The sequence below is a fragment of the Malaclemys terrapin genome, chromosome 12 (genome assembly GCF_027887155.1).
Source record: "Malaclemys terrapin pileata isolate rMalTer1 chromosome 12, rMalTer1.hap1, whole genome shotgun sequence".
NCBI classification, from domain to species: domain Eukaryota; kingdom Metazoa; phylum Chordata; order Testudines; family Emydidae; genus Malaclemys; species Malaclemys terrapin.
This window is the reverse complement of record NC_071516.1, coordinates 45,016,940-45,033,215: the sequence shown is the minus strand read 5'-3', so window position 1 is coordinate 45,033,215 and position 16,276 is coordinate 45,016,940. Positions and strand designations below refer to the sequence as shown.

The 16,276-nt window shown below is 51.7% G+C and overlaps 2 protein-coding genes across 2 annotated transcripts; both read left to right on the top strand.

Moving 5' to 3' along the window:
* The first annotated feature begins 45 nt into the window (after positions 1-45).
* On the top strand, positions 46-3,806 carry LOC128846362 (DLA class II histocompatibility antigen, DR-1 beta chain-like). The gene is made up of 6 exons (XM_054045403.1): positions 46-617; positions 764-1,039; positions 1,502-1,771; positions 1,865-2,152; positions 2,601-2,705; positions 3,181-3,806. Exons 1-6 carry the CDS (start codon positions 548-550, stop codon positions 3,306-3,308), a joined length of 1,137 nt encoding a protein of 378 aa, XP_053901378.1. The 5' UTR covers positions 46-547; the 3' UTR covers positions 3,309-3,806.
* A 7,475-nt stretch (positions 3,807-11,281) lies between these two features.
* On the top strand, positions 11,282-15,911 carry LOC128847093 (HLA class II histocompatibility antigen, DP beta 1 chain-like). Its single transcript, XM_054046428.1, has 6 exons — positions 11,282-11,746; positions 11,896-12,171; positions 12,500-12,769; positions 12,863-13,150; positions 13,703-13,807; positions 14,142-15,911. Exons 1-6 carry the CDS (start codon positions 11,677-11,679, stop codon positions 14,267-14,269), a joined length of 1,137 nt encoding a protein of 378 aa, XP_053902403.1. The 5' UTR covers positions 11,282-11,676; the 3' UTR covers positions 14,270-15,911.
* The last annotated feature ends 365 nt before the right edge of the window (positions 15,912-16,276 follow it).

Genomic DNA, 16,276 nt, shown 5'->3' with positions numbered 1-16,276 from the left:
GTACTGATCGAGTATGGGACAGGCAATTTTCTATTTAAATAAGGGACGTCCCTTGTAATACGGGACTGCTGGCAGTGTTGATACCACTGGAGCTTCCGGGATAGAAGAACTGAGCAGCTGGCACAGCTCCAGCAGCCTGAACAGCGTGACATTCCAGCCTTCTACACATAACAACACCACCCACAAGTCTTCTGTCTCTGGATAGTCCCTATTGATTTCAACAGCTGTGGGTTGGGTCACCTGATGACTCTTCTGCTGTGCTCGTAGAAAACTTCCCCATAAAGTAAACACGTGTTATAACAGATTCAACTGGAACAAGCAACAGGAGTTATTCAGTCTCTATTGTGCTGGTGGGGAGCGAGGCTTCCTGTGACGCAGCAAGAAGTGCGGGGAACAGACGGTTGATTTGTCTCTGTTGAATTTTCTCAGCTTGTGGGTCTGAGTTTCCCCTCTGGTGTTTCCTGTCAGAGCAGCAGAGAGCTCAGCACAGAGAGGAGTGGCCCCAGGCCTCAACCTGCAGAGCTGCCGCCCTGTCCCCTCCAGGGTGATGGCGCCTCAGGCCAAACCTGTCTCAGTGTCCTTCTGGCTTATGTGTCTCTGCTCTGTTGCCTGTGCTGGTAAGTGACCTCTGTTCTGCCAACGCCTGGGTTCCATTCCCCATCCCAGTCTCTTTCCCCTGGGGCTGGGTGCTGCAGGGGTCCGTTGGGATTGTGTCCCACATGTCTGGATCCCATTCCCATCGCAGTTGCTCTCCTTACTACAGGGGTTCACCACCTCTCCTATCTCCAGCTCATCTCCCCGCAGGCGGCCCCTGGGCTGCCCAGGCGGCTGAGTGTGGAGAGGATGAATGACCTGGTGCTCTCAGCCTATGACAGCAACACCGGCAAGCTGGCTCCTCGCCATGGCTACACCCCAGGGGACAAGAACAGCCACCAGTTCTGGAGCATGCGCAGTGCTCGGTGCCCAGTGTGGGACTCCTGGGTGGAGACTGAGTACCAGGCCCTGGTGCGTGAAATGAACACCAGCTCCCCCAAAACAGGTGAGTCCTTCAGCCCCAGCGTTCAACTTGACTCAGGAAAGGGAGGGTGGGCGGCTCAAAGGAGGTGGAAGGGAGCTGGGAGAGGACACCAGAGGGGAGTGATTTCCCTTATATGTAGTGGAAGGAGGGATGCTGGGAGCCAGGACTCTGGGGTTGTATTCCTGCTCTCCCAGAGGAATAGTGGTTAGAACAGGGCAAGTTGGGAGCTGGGACTCCTAGGTTCTGTCCCAGCTTTGGGAGGGGAGTGCTCTGGTGGTTAGAGCAGAGTGGTAGGGGGCAGGACTCCTCAGTACCATCCCAAACTCTGGGAGAAGTGTAGAGTCTGGTGGGTTGCATGTTGGGGGGAGGGGGGCGACAGGAAGTCAGAACTCCTGGGTTCCATGCATGAAAGAATTTCAGCCCCACTCTGCCCCCTGGTGGCAGTTCCATGCCCAGTTGCTCACGCAGCCATTCTGCCCCCAGAACCCTACTACATGCAGGTCCTGAAGATCTGTGAACTGGACGATGCCACCGGTGCTGCCCAAGCCATCACCAGATATTCCCTCAATGGGGAGGACGTGCTGCGGTACCAGTCCGACCAGAACCGCTGGTTCTCGGTGCACCCAGCAGCCTGGCGAGTGGCGGAGCGCTGGAACCGCGAAGGGGAGACTTTTGGTGTGATGAAACTGTTCACACCCCAGCGATGCAAGTTCTGGATTGAAAGCTCTGCGCCATTCACTGCTCAGAAGACAGGTGACATCTCTGCTGATGCCCCTCAATTCCTGACCCGCAGCCCCTGCTATCCCATTCCCTGTGATTAATAACCCTTTTTCCCCCTGCCCTCAGCCCAACCCACAGCGCGTGTGGCCCTTGTCCCAGGGACCCAGGACCGGCCGCGACGCCTCATCTGCCACGTGACAGGGTTCTATCCCCGCGACATCGAGGTGACCTGGGAGCGGGGGGGCCAGGTGGCCCAGGGGGAGCAGCTGACCAGTGGGATCCAGCCAAATGGAGACCCCACCTTCCAGATCCAGGTGTCCATCGAGCTGGGGCAGGAGGGGGTCAGCCCCACTGAGCATGTGTGTGTGGTGAGACATATCACCCTGGGGAGTGACCCCCTGAGGGTGACCTGGGGTAAGTACGGGGGGGGGCAGAGTGGCAGAACAGTGGGAAGAGGCTTGGAATGGGGTTCCTCCTACTGTGGGGAGGGCTATGGTGGAGGAGCGGGGGCGATGAGGGAGGTGGGAAATGCAGAGCTGGAGTTTTGGGGGTCACCAGGGGATAGTTAGAGAGAGGTCTTAGGGGGAAGGGGACACATGTTTTGGGGGGCTCAGAGGGGAGGGAAAACCAGAGAGGGGATAAGGGGGGGCTCACAGAGAGCTAGGGGAGACAGTAAATGAGGTTTCTAGCTGCAGGATAGCCACATAGGGGATGGGTGGCTGAGATGGCCAGACTGGCTGGGAAAGGGAGGTTGCTAGTTTAGGATTCTCGGGCATGGAGTCGGTGGGCAGGCTCCAGGGAGGGGAAGGGTGGAAGGGATTTTGGGGGACCCATGGCTCAGTGTGTCTTGGGGCATTTCCAGATTCCCAGGCCATGGGCCAAGCTCGTGTCTCATTGATTGTTACTGGCTGCATCCTCACTGTGCTGGGCATTGGGGCCCTGGGCTGGTACCTGAGAAGGAGGCAAGGTGAGTGATGCCCCCAGTGCCTCTCTGAGCCCCCTCCCCACCCACTGCAGCAGAGTGCTCCCTAGGACTGAGCTCCTACCCCGCAGCACTTGGTCTCCCAGTCAAGTCAAGCCAGCCTAGCCCTGCTTACCATGTGATCCCAGGGGCTCTGTGCTGAGGCCTAGCTGGATATAAGGGTCATGGCTGTGGGAAGCCACCATCAATGTAATTCCCATTGCCCCCATAGTAGGGTCCTTGGTTGGGCTGGGTGGTCTAGTGAATAGTGTCCCTGCCCCCCAGGAGGTATTTCTGACTCCTTTGCAGGAGGCTGCAGGGTAGGTCTGCTCCTTGCAACCAGACCCCTTCGATCCCAGCATGGGTTTTGTATACCAGATCATACCCCTATCCACAAGCACCCTTGCTCCAAGGGGCAGGAGCGAATCCCAGGTGGCAGGGTCTCCAGATGAGTAAACTCCTGGTTGGGCTTCCCCTGCAGGGGCCCGTAAGGGGCCATATCACCCGGCGCAGACACAGCCATGGACCATTGACTCTGCTCAAGCCACGGCTAAGCCAGCAGGAGGCACCTTTTCCACGACATTTTCTCTCCTGGATGCCACCAAGTGACCAGATGCGAAGCTGGCTGCGCCAGGGCTATCAGCTAAATATATGGAGATATACCTATCTCATAGAGCTGGCAGGGACCCCGAAAGGTCATTGAGTGCAGCCCCCTGCCTTCACTAGCAGGACCAAGTACTGATTTTGCCCCAGATCCCTAGGTGGCCCCCTCAAGGATTGAACTCACAACCCTGGGTTTAGCAGGCCAACACTCAAACCACTGAGTTATCCCTCCCCTGCCCTGGAGGGAGCCATATGGACCATCTCTGGCAAAGAGGAGGCACTGGGGGGTCATGGATAAGGCCAATATCCCTGAGGTTATAGAGTGGGATGAGATGTACCTCTACTGAACGTTCGTCCTGTGCTGTTCCCCACCCTCCAATCATCCCTGTACCCCATAGATCCCAGGCCCCCTAAAAGCAACCCCAGTTTCCATTCTTTGTCCTCACCCAGGCGGTCTCTCAGTCATTCTCCTCCTGTTTAATATAATTACTATATTGGATATATTGTATGTGTCTGTGCTATTTCTGGGGAGTCTTCAACTATATAGTAAATAGGGTTTATCCTGTGGTTCGAATTTTCCTCCCAAGCTGCCCTGGTGACCCTGCCAGGAAGGAGCGAGGGGGGTGGAGGCATGGCCATATAAATTCATATGGGAAGAAAATAAGGAAGTTACACCCTGGTGAGTTGGAGGTGGGATCCAGAAGAATCTAGGCCTGTACATCAAAACCCAGGGGATTGTCACTAATGGAGGTAACTGGGTGGATAGGGCATGGTACATATAGTTAAAAGCTCTTTATTAATTTTTTTGCTGCCTTTCATAATGCTAGAAGGCTTTCCCTTCACCCTCTCCCCTGGTTCTTGTCATGCAGACACAAAGCAGAAGACCAGAAGTCCAAAGTGCAGGCAATGTGATGTTTATTGGGGTTAGTCCCAAGCAAGCAGATCCATAGATCTACACGCCAGCAGAGTCTGTTTCCCAGGGTTCTGTTCCCAGCTCTGACACTGCAGAGCCTTACCTGTGTCCCCCTCCCCCATTCCCATTTCCTATTCCCACGTCCTCCTTCTTAGCAGGTCCAAATATACCTGCAGTGCACGCCCCTAGTGACACCCCTTACAACTTATGGTCATGTTTCATTTTGGGGGCTGTGGGTCTGGGGTCTTCATCCCACCTCTTTTGTATCCCATGGGAGGGGTAAAAAGTGAGGCCAGGCTTTGGCTTTTAGTATTTTTATGCCTGACCCCCATCCCCCTTGCCCTCTTAACTTGTTGCTTTACCTTGGCTTAAGAAAAGAGCCAGGCAGCCTTCCAGTGTATGCTCATAATAACACTCCCACCTACCCTGTAACTAAAGTTCCATCTCTTATCTCTTTTCACCCCATCTGCTTGTGGGCAGATGTAACACACAGTGTCTTTGTCTTTTGTTCTTCACACATATTAGTATAAAGTATCAAAGTATCAAAAAGTCAAACCCAAAATTCTATCTCAGGCTATCAAACAGGCCTATATACTAACACATAATTGGGACTTTTGATGTTAATTCTGGCTGAAAGACTGGCTTATGAAATGGATCAAGTAATTCTGCTGCTAGCTTCTGTTGAAATGCTTGGTCATGTTCCCACAGCAGCTCTCTGTCAGTTTGCTTTCAGAGCAACACACCAGTCCCTCTTGAATCCCCTTCCAATTCCACCAAGCTGCCTTTGGTTTCATTGCTGCCTCACCTTGGCAGGCTCATGCATTTAAGTTTCCTTTTTTGTCCATAACGTCTGTCAATGGTTTGTAACCATTTCTGACGAAACGCCACTGACTACAGACTGGTGAAATGTAACACTTCGCATATTAATAAACTAAATATTACTCAACAATAATTTCAATAGATGTAACCCTACGATACTTGTTGGATTTGTTTTTAATCTAGGGCTTTGCAATGTTTTATATAATTGCTTAGGTTTAATGCAATTATTCTTTTTCCATTTACAAAACATTGCCATGTGGGTTTTTACTTACTAATAGCGATTACTTTACATCATGACTAAACAGAACTTTTGGATGAGAGTGTTAATGGTTAAGCTCCATTCTTATATTCACTGATGTGTCTTGGTGCTGGGTAGGTTTTTGCATCCGAAGCACACAGCCATGTGAAAAAGAAAATGAAACCTATTGTGGCTCCTTGTTGGAGCCTCTATGGGATTTTAATTAAATAGCATGTCTTATTGTCAGTTGTTTTGTCCATTTGCAATAAACACTGCGTGTTTCATGGGAATGCATCTTACCTCCATAGTGCAGCCCTTACCCCTTATGTACCATAAAATCATGGTAGCCATATCCATTTCCACACAACATGTAACGGTTTATTATGTGCTTATAGTTTTTCCATGTACCCCCATCAAAGTGATTGCCTGATCACACAGAGCCATCTTAAGGCTTCATGTTCTTAACATTTCTATTTTTGTGCCCCTCACTTTGCTGTTACTCTTTACTGGTAGAAACGTTTTCACTGAAACTTTCCGAAAAGGAACCATGTCTCATGACATGAGAACTGCTTTAATTACGTGAATATTAAAGAGGAACAAAGATGGTTTCAACTGTGGCAACTTCCGCCCCATATTGCTGTTGAACACAGATTGAAATATAATTGCAGAAAATTTAGCAACACAATTAAACATCACCATCCCATCAATTGTACACACATATGAGGCTGCTTTTATTAAAGGAAGATTGGCTGCTGATAATATAAAAAAAATCGCTCACTTGATCCAGCAAGCTCCATAGCCTTGTCTCTAGATGCAGAGAAAACCTCTCCCCCCTCCATTCCCATCTCAACACCAGGAAGCATGTCTGGAACACAAAGTCTTTGAAGTGGGAAGTTTCATCCCAGGGTGGAAGAGTCCTAGTCTATGTACTGAGGAACTGTAACCTGCCCGTACTATCTGTCAGGGTGAAACACTGCTTGATTCAAATCTTGCTTAGTCTGTTTCAATTAGAATTAGACTGCAACTTTATTTTTGTTTCTTAGATTATCAACTTTGATCTCTATGCTTGCTACTTATAATCACTTCAAGTTTATCTTTCTGTAGTTAATAAATCTGTTTTATGTTTTACCTAAACAGTGTGTTTTGGTTGAATTGCCTGGGGAAATTTCAGCTCAGGTTACAACGGCTGGTGCATGTCCACTTCCTTTGATGAAGTGGTGAACTAGGTAATGAACTTACCCTGGCCAGGCTTCTGACCAGTTTCAGATAATACAGCTCTGGGGTGCAAGATTGGTGAGCTGGGGGAAACTGGCTGGAGCCTCTCTATTAATGGTTCATGAGTGGCAGGGAGATCATTCATGTAACTCAGTTGGGCATGTCCCTGCCCATGGATGGCTGTATAAGTGCAGTGCTTGCCAGAGGTTTGTAGCTTGACATCAGCATTACAGTGTGATAGGCAGCCCAGGTGGTTGGATTTGGAGGGCTCAGCAGTCCTACAATCCAGGTTGCACCAGGGGGACTCCATCACAACAAATCTTCACTCACTAGGCAGGGGACATGGATACCAAAGCCCAGGGGAGTTGAGAGAGGGTGGGGACAAGTACTTGTACCTGGTGGTGTGGGCACTCCCTAGGGGTCCTAGACATCATTTGACCCTTCCTGTTTCCACTGTGTAATAACAGAGCTGATTGAGACTCAATGAAGAGTCTTGTTGCAGACCAATAGAGCTGAAATCACTGGTAACCAGACCTAAGCATTAGGCCGGCTTTGGGACAGTGTCTCTGATGCAAAAGACTTCCCAGTGTGCACTAGCCATGAGACTCCCCGACTAACAGCTGAAATAACTGAGAGCTGTGTTACATGGTGGGACATCAATACATCCCAGAGGGTGCAGAGCAGAGTAGTGAGTAGCCGTCAGGGCGGCTGTCAGGGTGGCGAGGGACCAGCAGTGTAGCTGGCGAAGTGGTGAGTGGCCGGCAGGGTGGCTGGCGGAGTAGAGTGCAGCAGTGACAGAGGCGTAACCAGGTTCTAACATCAGGGGGAGCGAACACATAAAAAAAGGCGCCACCCGACATATCAAATTACTAATTACATACTTTTAAATTTGTTGTACATATTTATTTGTACTTAAACAAAAGACATCTCTATGACACAGGTTGGCAGTCTAACATTTTTGAAACACTGAGTATTGAAAGTTAGGGTTTTTAACCAATTTAAGCTGTGCACACACACACCCCCCAACCAACAAAAAACAAACCTCTTCCTGCTTTCCTATCACCAGCTCTGTTACTACAGGAATGAAATCTAGACATCCCGTAAAATAGCTAGTTCCACATTGTTCTTCAAACCTCAGATCAGTGAAATGCAGCTTTGCATGTGAGATACTATATGACTGTACATTTTGCACTGCCTGCATCTCCACTGACATCAGGAGAGGAGAAGAGGACAAGACTGTCCCTAGCATATATGATTTTTTAAAAAAAGGTGAGACACACCCACCCACTATCAATGCAACAAGAAGGGAGAACAGTAGCTGGGGCCAAGAGAAGATGCAATGAAACCCTCCTGTACCCACAACTGATATTCACCAGCCACTTTGCTCCAGTCCATAGCACAAAGCACCATAAATTGTGTAGAATCTGGCCAAGAGACTATTCACCTCAAATTGACATCTGCTACACTCCCCCCTGCCCCGCCCATTCCCAGTCACCACTATTCAGGAGATAGCTAAGTGACAAGGTGACATGGCTGAAGCATTTAGCAGGCAATTGAAAACTAGTATAGAGTACAGTAGCCCTGAGAACACTGCTTAATTCTGAGCACTGGGTCTGCAGCTAGTCAGCAGTGAGACTGAGGAGACATAACTGGCACCTTAAAGCACATTTACCCCTCCTTCCTTCACAAGCTGCACTAAGAACAGTTTCACAGCCCCGGGCGCAGCACTGTGTGTGTGTGGGGGGGTAAGTACAGGAGGGCGCTCAATGTCTCTCAGCACCCTCACTATATAAATTGTTCTAGCACTCTTGTGGCTGCTGTAATAATCTTATAACAACATTTTCCCATTATTAAATACATAGAGGGAATAGCCCTACATTTCTGTGCTAAAAGGCAGTATAGGCCAATGGATAAGATCTAGATCCTGTTCCCAGTTCTGCCACTGACCTACTGTTTGACCATGGGCAAGTAACTTCCCCTCCTTTCCTTTCTTTATCTGACACGTCTATTTAGACTATAAACATGCAGGTCAGAGACTGTATCTTACTGAGGTTTTGTACAATGCCTAGCACAATGGGACACTAATCAAGGCTGGGCCTTCTAGGTGCTATCTTAATAGAAATAATGAATAATAACAAATGCATTGTGACTGAATTTCAAACTGGTCTCTTTATAGCTAAAAGGTTTCCCTTTACTACCCCAATCTTGCCATGAGAAGTATGTGCACCTTGGGATCTAAACGGTTCTCACTGTAGGATTAGGGCCCAGTATTTCCACTCTCTAATTAAGGTTCTATTAAGACTCCTGTTTTTAACCTACTTGTTGAAAGACATATAACTTCATCCTTAAAATACACTCGGATCTAAAACATGTAATAGGCAAAATCTCCAAACCCATAGGTGACTTCTAAATTTCTGTGCTATAAAAATGATGTAGTGAGACAATGTCGGATAATCATTAAATTTTGTCCTCACATCAATTATGCATTATATATAATGATGTATGGTAGAAAAAAATAAATATTTGCTTTCCAAAATCCAGGCATTTTGCTCAAAATGGGCATGACTAACCTAGTACTCTATTTTCACATATCACTTCTTTGCCTCCTGGTTCTGCCGCTCTCTCAGCCCCCTCCGCTGAAGAGAGACCATGAGAAAAAACATCCCCCCCCCTTTTCCTTCCTTCTCTACCAGCACCAGCTGGGCTTCAGAGCCCCCTTCCCTGCCGTGCGGCCGCTTAGCTCTGCATGGGGCTGCCGGGGACCAGGGGCTGCTGCTCCTCAGCCCCCCGCCGTGCTGGGGGGCTGCGCTGCCGCCCCTTCCCCTCCCGGCAGAGGCCACCCCGGCTTAGGGAGCCGGGCAGCTGCGGGTGGGTGGGCGCCGCCTCCTCATCCCCGGGGAGCCAGGCAACCAGCTGCCTGCAGCCCTGGAGCGAGAGAGCAGAGCTGGGGATAGGGGGAGAACGGTGCAGGGCCCAGAGCCAGCCAGCAGCCACATGCAAAACCCAGTTCCGGACTTTGAGTCTGGAGCCTAGAACTGGCTGCCTGGAAAGGCGCAGCTTTTGGAAAATGTGCTCGGGGGGCGCGGCTGCGCCCCCTGCTTCCCCACAGCCAGGGCCGGCTCGAACTTTTTTGCTGCCCCAAGCAGCAATAAAAAGCGCCGCCCCGCCGAGCCCCCCCTGCCGCCGAGCGCCACGCCACCGGAACCCCCCCCAAGCGCCGGGCCCCGCGCCGGCCCCCCGCCAAGCACTGCACCGCCGGAACCCTTATGGTACCTCGAGATCCAGGAATTGGACAGAATCCACCTCCTGGCAGTGCACGTATTTCTTATCCCACAGAGGTCAGCTTCAGACCTCCATGCTGCATGCCTTTGTAAACACTGCATTCGTCTGCCTTGACATCAGCTAATAAAATACAGACTTTTCACAAACAACCAATGGAAGGCTTGCCAGCCACCTGTTCTCATTTGCAACCCACACTCCATCCACAGCCACAACCTTTCTCCCTATACCTGTGCCCCTCATCCACACCCTCCACATCCAAATACAGTAGAGAGAGAGAAAACTTGAAGCATGGGGCCTGGAGCAGGGCCTGAGGCCTGAACCAAAGGCTGTGAACCAGAGTAATATAATATAATTGGCAAAACAATAATACACTAGATATTTATGTAACTACATTTCAGAAGGCTAGTAGAAATACACCCCAAACTAGTAAAAGAGAAGATGGTTTGATGGAACAATGTGTAGGGATGTTTTGTCAAAGATATCAGAAACAAGGGGAAGTAACAAGCAGGTGTCATGCAGCACATAAGGTGGTACGTAAGTTGTTTGTCTCAGTCTATAAAAATAGGGGTACCTCAACTTACCCCTTTGTGTGGCCTTGGGGACAACAGAGATTCCCACTGCTGAATGAACTGCTCCTTGTCACTGGGCACTCGTGTTAGTTTACCTGTCACCACGGAGCCAGGGCGTTAGGACTGTGCCTGGAAGGCAATACACCTGGCTATGTGCCTTTGTCACTGAACTGTGCCTGTGGTCTTTTTTTATGAGCTATTAGGGTTGCCAACATTGTTTTTCAAAAATAAGGGACGGTTTTCTTAATACCCCCACCCCATCCCTCCTCCCAATATCATTATCATTATTATTAATAATAATACCAAGCAGGACTCACCTACATTTGCCAGGGCTGTTTCTTGCTGCTTTTTGCAGCACTGACGGTGGTCTTGGCTGCCAAAACCAGGCTCCCTGCCCGTCTCGCTCCCCCAGGCTGCAGCTGCAGCAGCCATCAACCAGCAGTTATGCTCCTCTGCTGGGGACGTAGGCAGAGACGCTGTGAGCAGGGAGGCTACACTCTGGGAGTTCTGACGCCCCTGCCAGACAGAGCCTCTTCCCGACCCGGCCCTTCAGCGCAGCCCCAGGGCACACAGTTCCGTCCACTTGTGTTGCCAGGCAGAGCTTGCATAGGGAAAACAGATGGGGCTGCGCTCAGGGCTTTAGCATAGTCCAGTCTGCTTTCCCTGTACAGCACTGAAGGGCCAGGGTCCGGAGCAGTGTGGAAAGATGCACCCATGTGTACTGACCCTCTGCTGTTGAAATATAGGAGAAACGGCACCCCCTACTGATTGAGTATGGGACAGGCAATTTTCTATTTAAATAAGGGACGTCCCTTGTAATACGGGACTGCTGGCAGTGTTGATAACACTGGAGCTTCCGGGATAGAAGAACTGAGCAGTTGGCACAGCTCCAGCAGCCTGAACAGCGTGACATTCCAGCCTTTTACACTTAGCCACACCACCCACAAGTCTTTTGTCTCTGGATAGTCCCTACCCATTTCAACTGCTGTGGGTTAGCTCACCTGACCACTCTGTTGCTGTGCTCACAGAAAACCTCCCCATAAAGTAAACACGTTATAACAGAGACAACTACGAACAAACAATAGGAGTTATTCAAGCTTTATGGTCTTGTTGGAGAGCGAGGCTTCCTGTGACGCAGCGAGCAGTGCGGGGAATGGACGGTTGATTTGTCTCTCTTGAAGTTTGCTCATCTTGTGGGTCTGGATTTCTGCTCTCGTGTTTCCTGTCAGAGCAGCAGAGAGCTCAGCATAGGGAGGGGCGGCCGTGCCCTCTCCAGCTCTCTGGGTCCTGGCCCCAGACACCACCCTGTGGAGCTGCAGTCCCATCCCCTCCAGGGTGATGGCTCCTTGGCCCAATCCTGCCTTGGTCTCCTTCTGGCTCCTGTCTCTCTGCTCTATCACCCTGGCTGGTAAGTGAACCCCTGTTCTGCTGGATGCCTCAGTCCTATTTCCCATCCCAGTCATTTTCCCCCCAGGGCTGGGTGCTGTAGGGTCCCCTTGGGTTGGAGTCCTACATGCCTAGGTCCCATTCCCATCCCGGTCTCTCTCTTTCCTACAGGGGTTCACCATATCTCCTATCTCCAGCTCATCTCCCCTCAGGTGGCCTCTGGTCTGCCTAAGCGACTGCAAGTGATGAGGGTGAATGACCTGGTGCTCTCAGTCTATGACAGCAACACGCGCAGGCAAGCTCCCCGCAATGGGTACAGCCCAGGGAACCAGGAAAGCCAGCAGTTCTGGAATGCACGCAGGGCTGGGTGCCTGGCCTGGGACTTCTGGGTGGAGACTGAGTACCAGGGCCTGGTGCGGGAGATGAACGCCAGCGCCCCAAAGGCGGGTGAGTTCCCTTCCCTCAGAACTGAGCTTGGCTCAGAAAGGGAACAGTTGGGCAGCTCAAAGGAGGTGGGAGGGAACTGAGGGAGGGGACACAAGAGGGGAGTGACTTTCCTGATACATAGTGGTTAGAGTCAGGGAGGGAGGCTGGGATCCAGGACTTCTCAGTTCTATTCCCAGCTCTGGGAGACGAGTGGGGTCTGGTGGATTGCAGGGTGGGGAGTGATGGGAATCAGGAATCCTGAATTCTATGCATGGGGAAATTTCTCCCCCACTCTGGCCCCTGGTGGTAGCTGCATACTCAGTTGATCACACACCCATTCTTCACCCAGAGCCCTACTACATGCAGGTCTTGAAGACCTGTGAGCTGGACGATGCCACCGGTGCTGTCCGAGCTGTCACCAGATATTCCCTCAATGGGGAGGACATGCTGCAGCATCAGACCGACCAGAACCGCTGGTTTTCGGTGCACCCGGCAGCCTGGCAAGTGGCGGAGCGCTGGAACCGTGAAGGAGAGACTTCTGCTGTGCTGAACCACCTCCCACTGCAGCAATGCAGGTTCTGGATGGAGAGGTCTGTGCCATTCACCACTCAGAAGACAGGTGATAGCTCTGCCAATGCCCCTCAGTCTCGACCTGCAGCCCCCTGCTATCCCATTCCCTGTGACTAATATCCCTTCCTCGCCTTCCCCCCAGCCCAGCCCTCAGTGCATGTGGCCTTCGTCTCAGGGACCCAGGACCGGCTGCGCCGCCTCATCTGCCACGTGACGGGGTTCTATCCCCGTGACATCGAGGTGACCTGGGAGCGGGGGGGTCAGGTGGCCCTGGGGGAGCAGCTGACCAGCGGGATCCGGCCAAATGGGGACCCCACCTTCCAGATCCAGGTGTCCATCGAGCTGGGGCAGGAGGCGGTCGGCCCTGCAGAGCATGTGTGTGTGGTGAGACACAGCAGCCTGGGGGATACCCCTCTGAGGGTGACCTTGGGTGAGTACTGGGGGGGCAGAACTGGGGGAGCAGTGGGGAGAAGCTAGGAATGGGGCCACTCCTACTGAAGGAGGAGATGGAAACAAGGGATGGGGAGAAGGGAGTTGGGAAGAGCAGAGGGACCATTTTGGGGGGTACCAGGCTATGGGTAGGCAGAGAGAGGTACTAGGGTTAGGGGTAGGTAAAGAAGTGTTTTGAGGGGTTAAAAAGGGAGGGGCAGGCAGAGGAGCACAATGCGGGGCTTAGAGGTGAGGGGAAAGCACAGGGGGGTTTTGGGCAGCTGGCAAATAATGAGGGGTATGCAGAGAAGGGGTTCTAGTGGGGCACAGAGGGGAGGGGAAATGAGAGAGGGGGGCTCACAGACTGGGAGGGGAAGGCAGAGAAGGAGCTGTCTAGATGCAGGGCAGACACAAGGGGGATGGGTGGCTGGGAGGGCCAGTTCAACCAGGTGATGGAGGCACTAGCCCAGAGATATCAGGCAGGTGCAGGGGCAGTGAGAGGCAAAAGGGCTTTGGCCGGCCCATGGCTCAGTTTGTCTCGGGACATTTACAGATTCCCAGGCCACAGGCCAACCTGGTATCCTGGTGATTGTTCCTGTCTGCATCCTTGCGGTGCTGGGAATCGGGGCCCTGGGCTGGTACCTAAGGAGGAGGCCAGGTGAGTGATGACCCCCTTCCCTGCAGCACAGCTCCTGCCCTGCAGCACAGCGTTCCCTAGAGACACACTGGGGTAATGCGGTCAGCACTGACTGGTGCGGGAGAGCGCTCCCTACTGAGCCCCCACCCTGCAGTGCTTGGTCTCCCAGACACACACCAAGCCAGCCTGGCCACGCTTAGCATGAGATCCCAGGGGCTCCATGCTGAGCCCTGGCTGCATAAAGGGGGAGTGGCTGTGGGACGATGCCCCCCAGCTGTGATCCCCATTGTTCCCACACACACATAGGCACCAAGGTCTCCAGATGAGTCAATTGTTGCTTGTGCTTCCCCTGCAGGGGCCCAGAAGGGGCCGTATCATCCGGCACAGACACAGCCAGAGACAGTCAACTCTGCTCCAGCCACCACTAAGCCAGCAGGAGCCTCCTCGTCCACAGCACCTTCTCTCCTGGATGCCACTGAGTGACCAGACATGGAGACAGCTGGGTAATGGCCATCACCACAGACTGGAGCCACATGGACCATCCCTGGCAAAGGGGAGGTGCAGGGGATGGGGGGTAATGGATAAGGCCAAAATCCCTGAGGTACAGGGTGGGGTGTGTGACGTTGCACTCCATATGTTTTATGGAAATATGCTTATGACTGTGAATATGATGTAAATGGAATATGCTTTATGCAAATGGTCCCTTGTATGGTGTCCTTAGGAAGCTTGTAATCTACTAAGTGTGTTCATCATATTTGTTTGCATGTATTATTTCTATATGTGGAGTTAGGAGAATAAGATATAAACTTGTATCACTGTTGTAGTCACACCAGTGAGCGCTGTCAATGGGGCATTAGGAACTTGATGGCTCCCATTGAGTAGGACAATTAGTTGTAAATGGTTTATTTATCTGCAAGCATTCCTGTGTCTGTGTTGGCCAACCCAGGAAGAATGGAAACTAGGGGTCTTACAGTGACATATGACCATGTCACATGATACTGGAATCCAGCTTAGCCCTTGTACTTTTCCACTGTTGAGGCGGGGGTGGGGACCAAGCACAGACAAAAGATTCCCGCCTTGTTCTAAAGCTATAAAAGGGTGTGTGTAGAGGGGTAGTCACCCCACTCCGGCCCTGTAGAGGTTAAACCAGCCCGGGGAAAGGGCTGACACTGCGAGAGGGCTGCTGCTGGGGTAAGCAGCAAGCCTGAGCTGAAAGGGGAAACAGCCACAGCTGGGGCCATGCCCCAGTCAGGGCCCAGCTGGTCCTTATAAGAGTGCAGTGGGCCAGGAGCTCCGACAAAGAGTCTCTCTCTCTCTCAGGCCATAGAGAGAGAAGGACCTGGCTGCTGGGAGCTGAACGGAGTACCTAAAGTGGAGCAGGGCTGGGGGAAGGCTAGAAGAACTGTGGGAGCTCCAGCCTGGAAACCCCCCCCAGGCTGTAGGCCTTGTTAAAGGCAGGAAAGGGTACTGGGGTTGCAGAGGGGCAGCCCAAGGATAGGCAGAGGCAGCAGGTCCAAACCCCCCTTGTGGGTGATGAGTGGCACTTACACTGCAGTTTGCCCCAGGGAACGGGGGCTAGGTGATGACTGGCAGTGGCGATGGACTGAGGCGAGGGATAGAGGGTGGGGTTTCCTGGGGTGGGGAGTCCCAGATTGGGGGGTTGCTGCGGTGGGCAGAACCCCTGAGTAAAGGGCACCGAGGTCTGGGAGGGACATGGAGACCAGCGGCAAGCAGGACATCGGCCAGCAGAGGGCGCTCTGGAGCTGGAAAAGCTAATTTCCTGGACAACCAGCAGGAACCGCTGCACCAGTGAGTCGCCGCATCACTATAGGGTGGAACAGGAGAAAGGGGGCTGCCAGTCAATAGAAAACCCCTGCTTACCACCTGAGATGTGTGCTGGATCTAACAAAGACTCTACCGGGGAAAGGACTAGGCCCAGACTAGGAAGGACTCTAGTCTGTGAAAGAAGCTTATTGGAACATCTCTGAGGGTGAGATATTAACTGTAATCAGTTTCTTAATATAGTGGACTTGCTTTTGCTTTGTGACTCACTTTGTTCTGTTATTACTTGAAACTTAAATCCTACTTTTTATACTTAATAAAATCACTTTAGTTTATCAATAAACCCAGAGTAAATGATTAATAGATGAGGGAGCAAAAAGCTGTGCATTTCTCTCTATCACCGATATAGAGGGCGAAGAGTTTAAGCTTTATACAGATTAAAACGGATTTATTTGGGGTTTGGATCCCATTGAGAACTGCATGTCTGGGTGCTGCAGATAGGTAGCCTGCTGAGCTGTTTTCAGTTAAGTTTGCAGCTTTGGGGGCATTCCCCAGACCCTGGGTCTGTGTTGCAGCAGGCCCCCCTTACCTTATTGCTGGGCCATGCCCTGAACTGCAGGCTTTCTCCCTGGTCCCCCACCCTGGCACGTGGCTCCTCTATTTTTGTGTCTGCCAATTTTCCACTTACCAGTAGAAAGGTCTTCACTG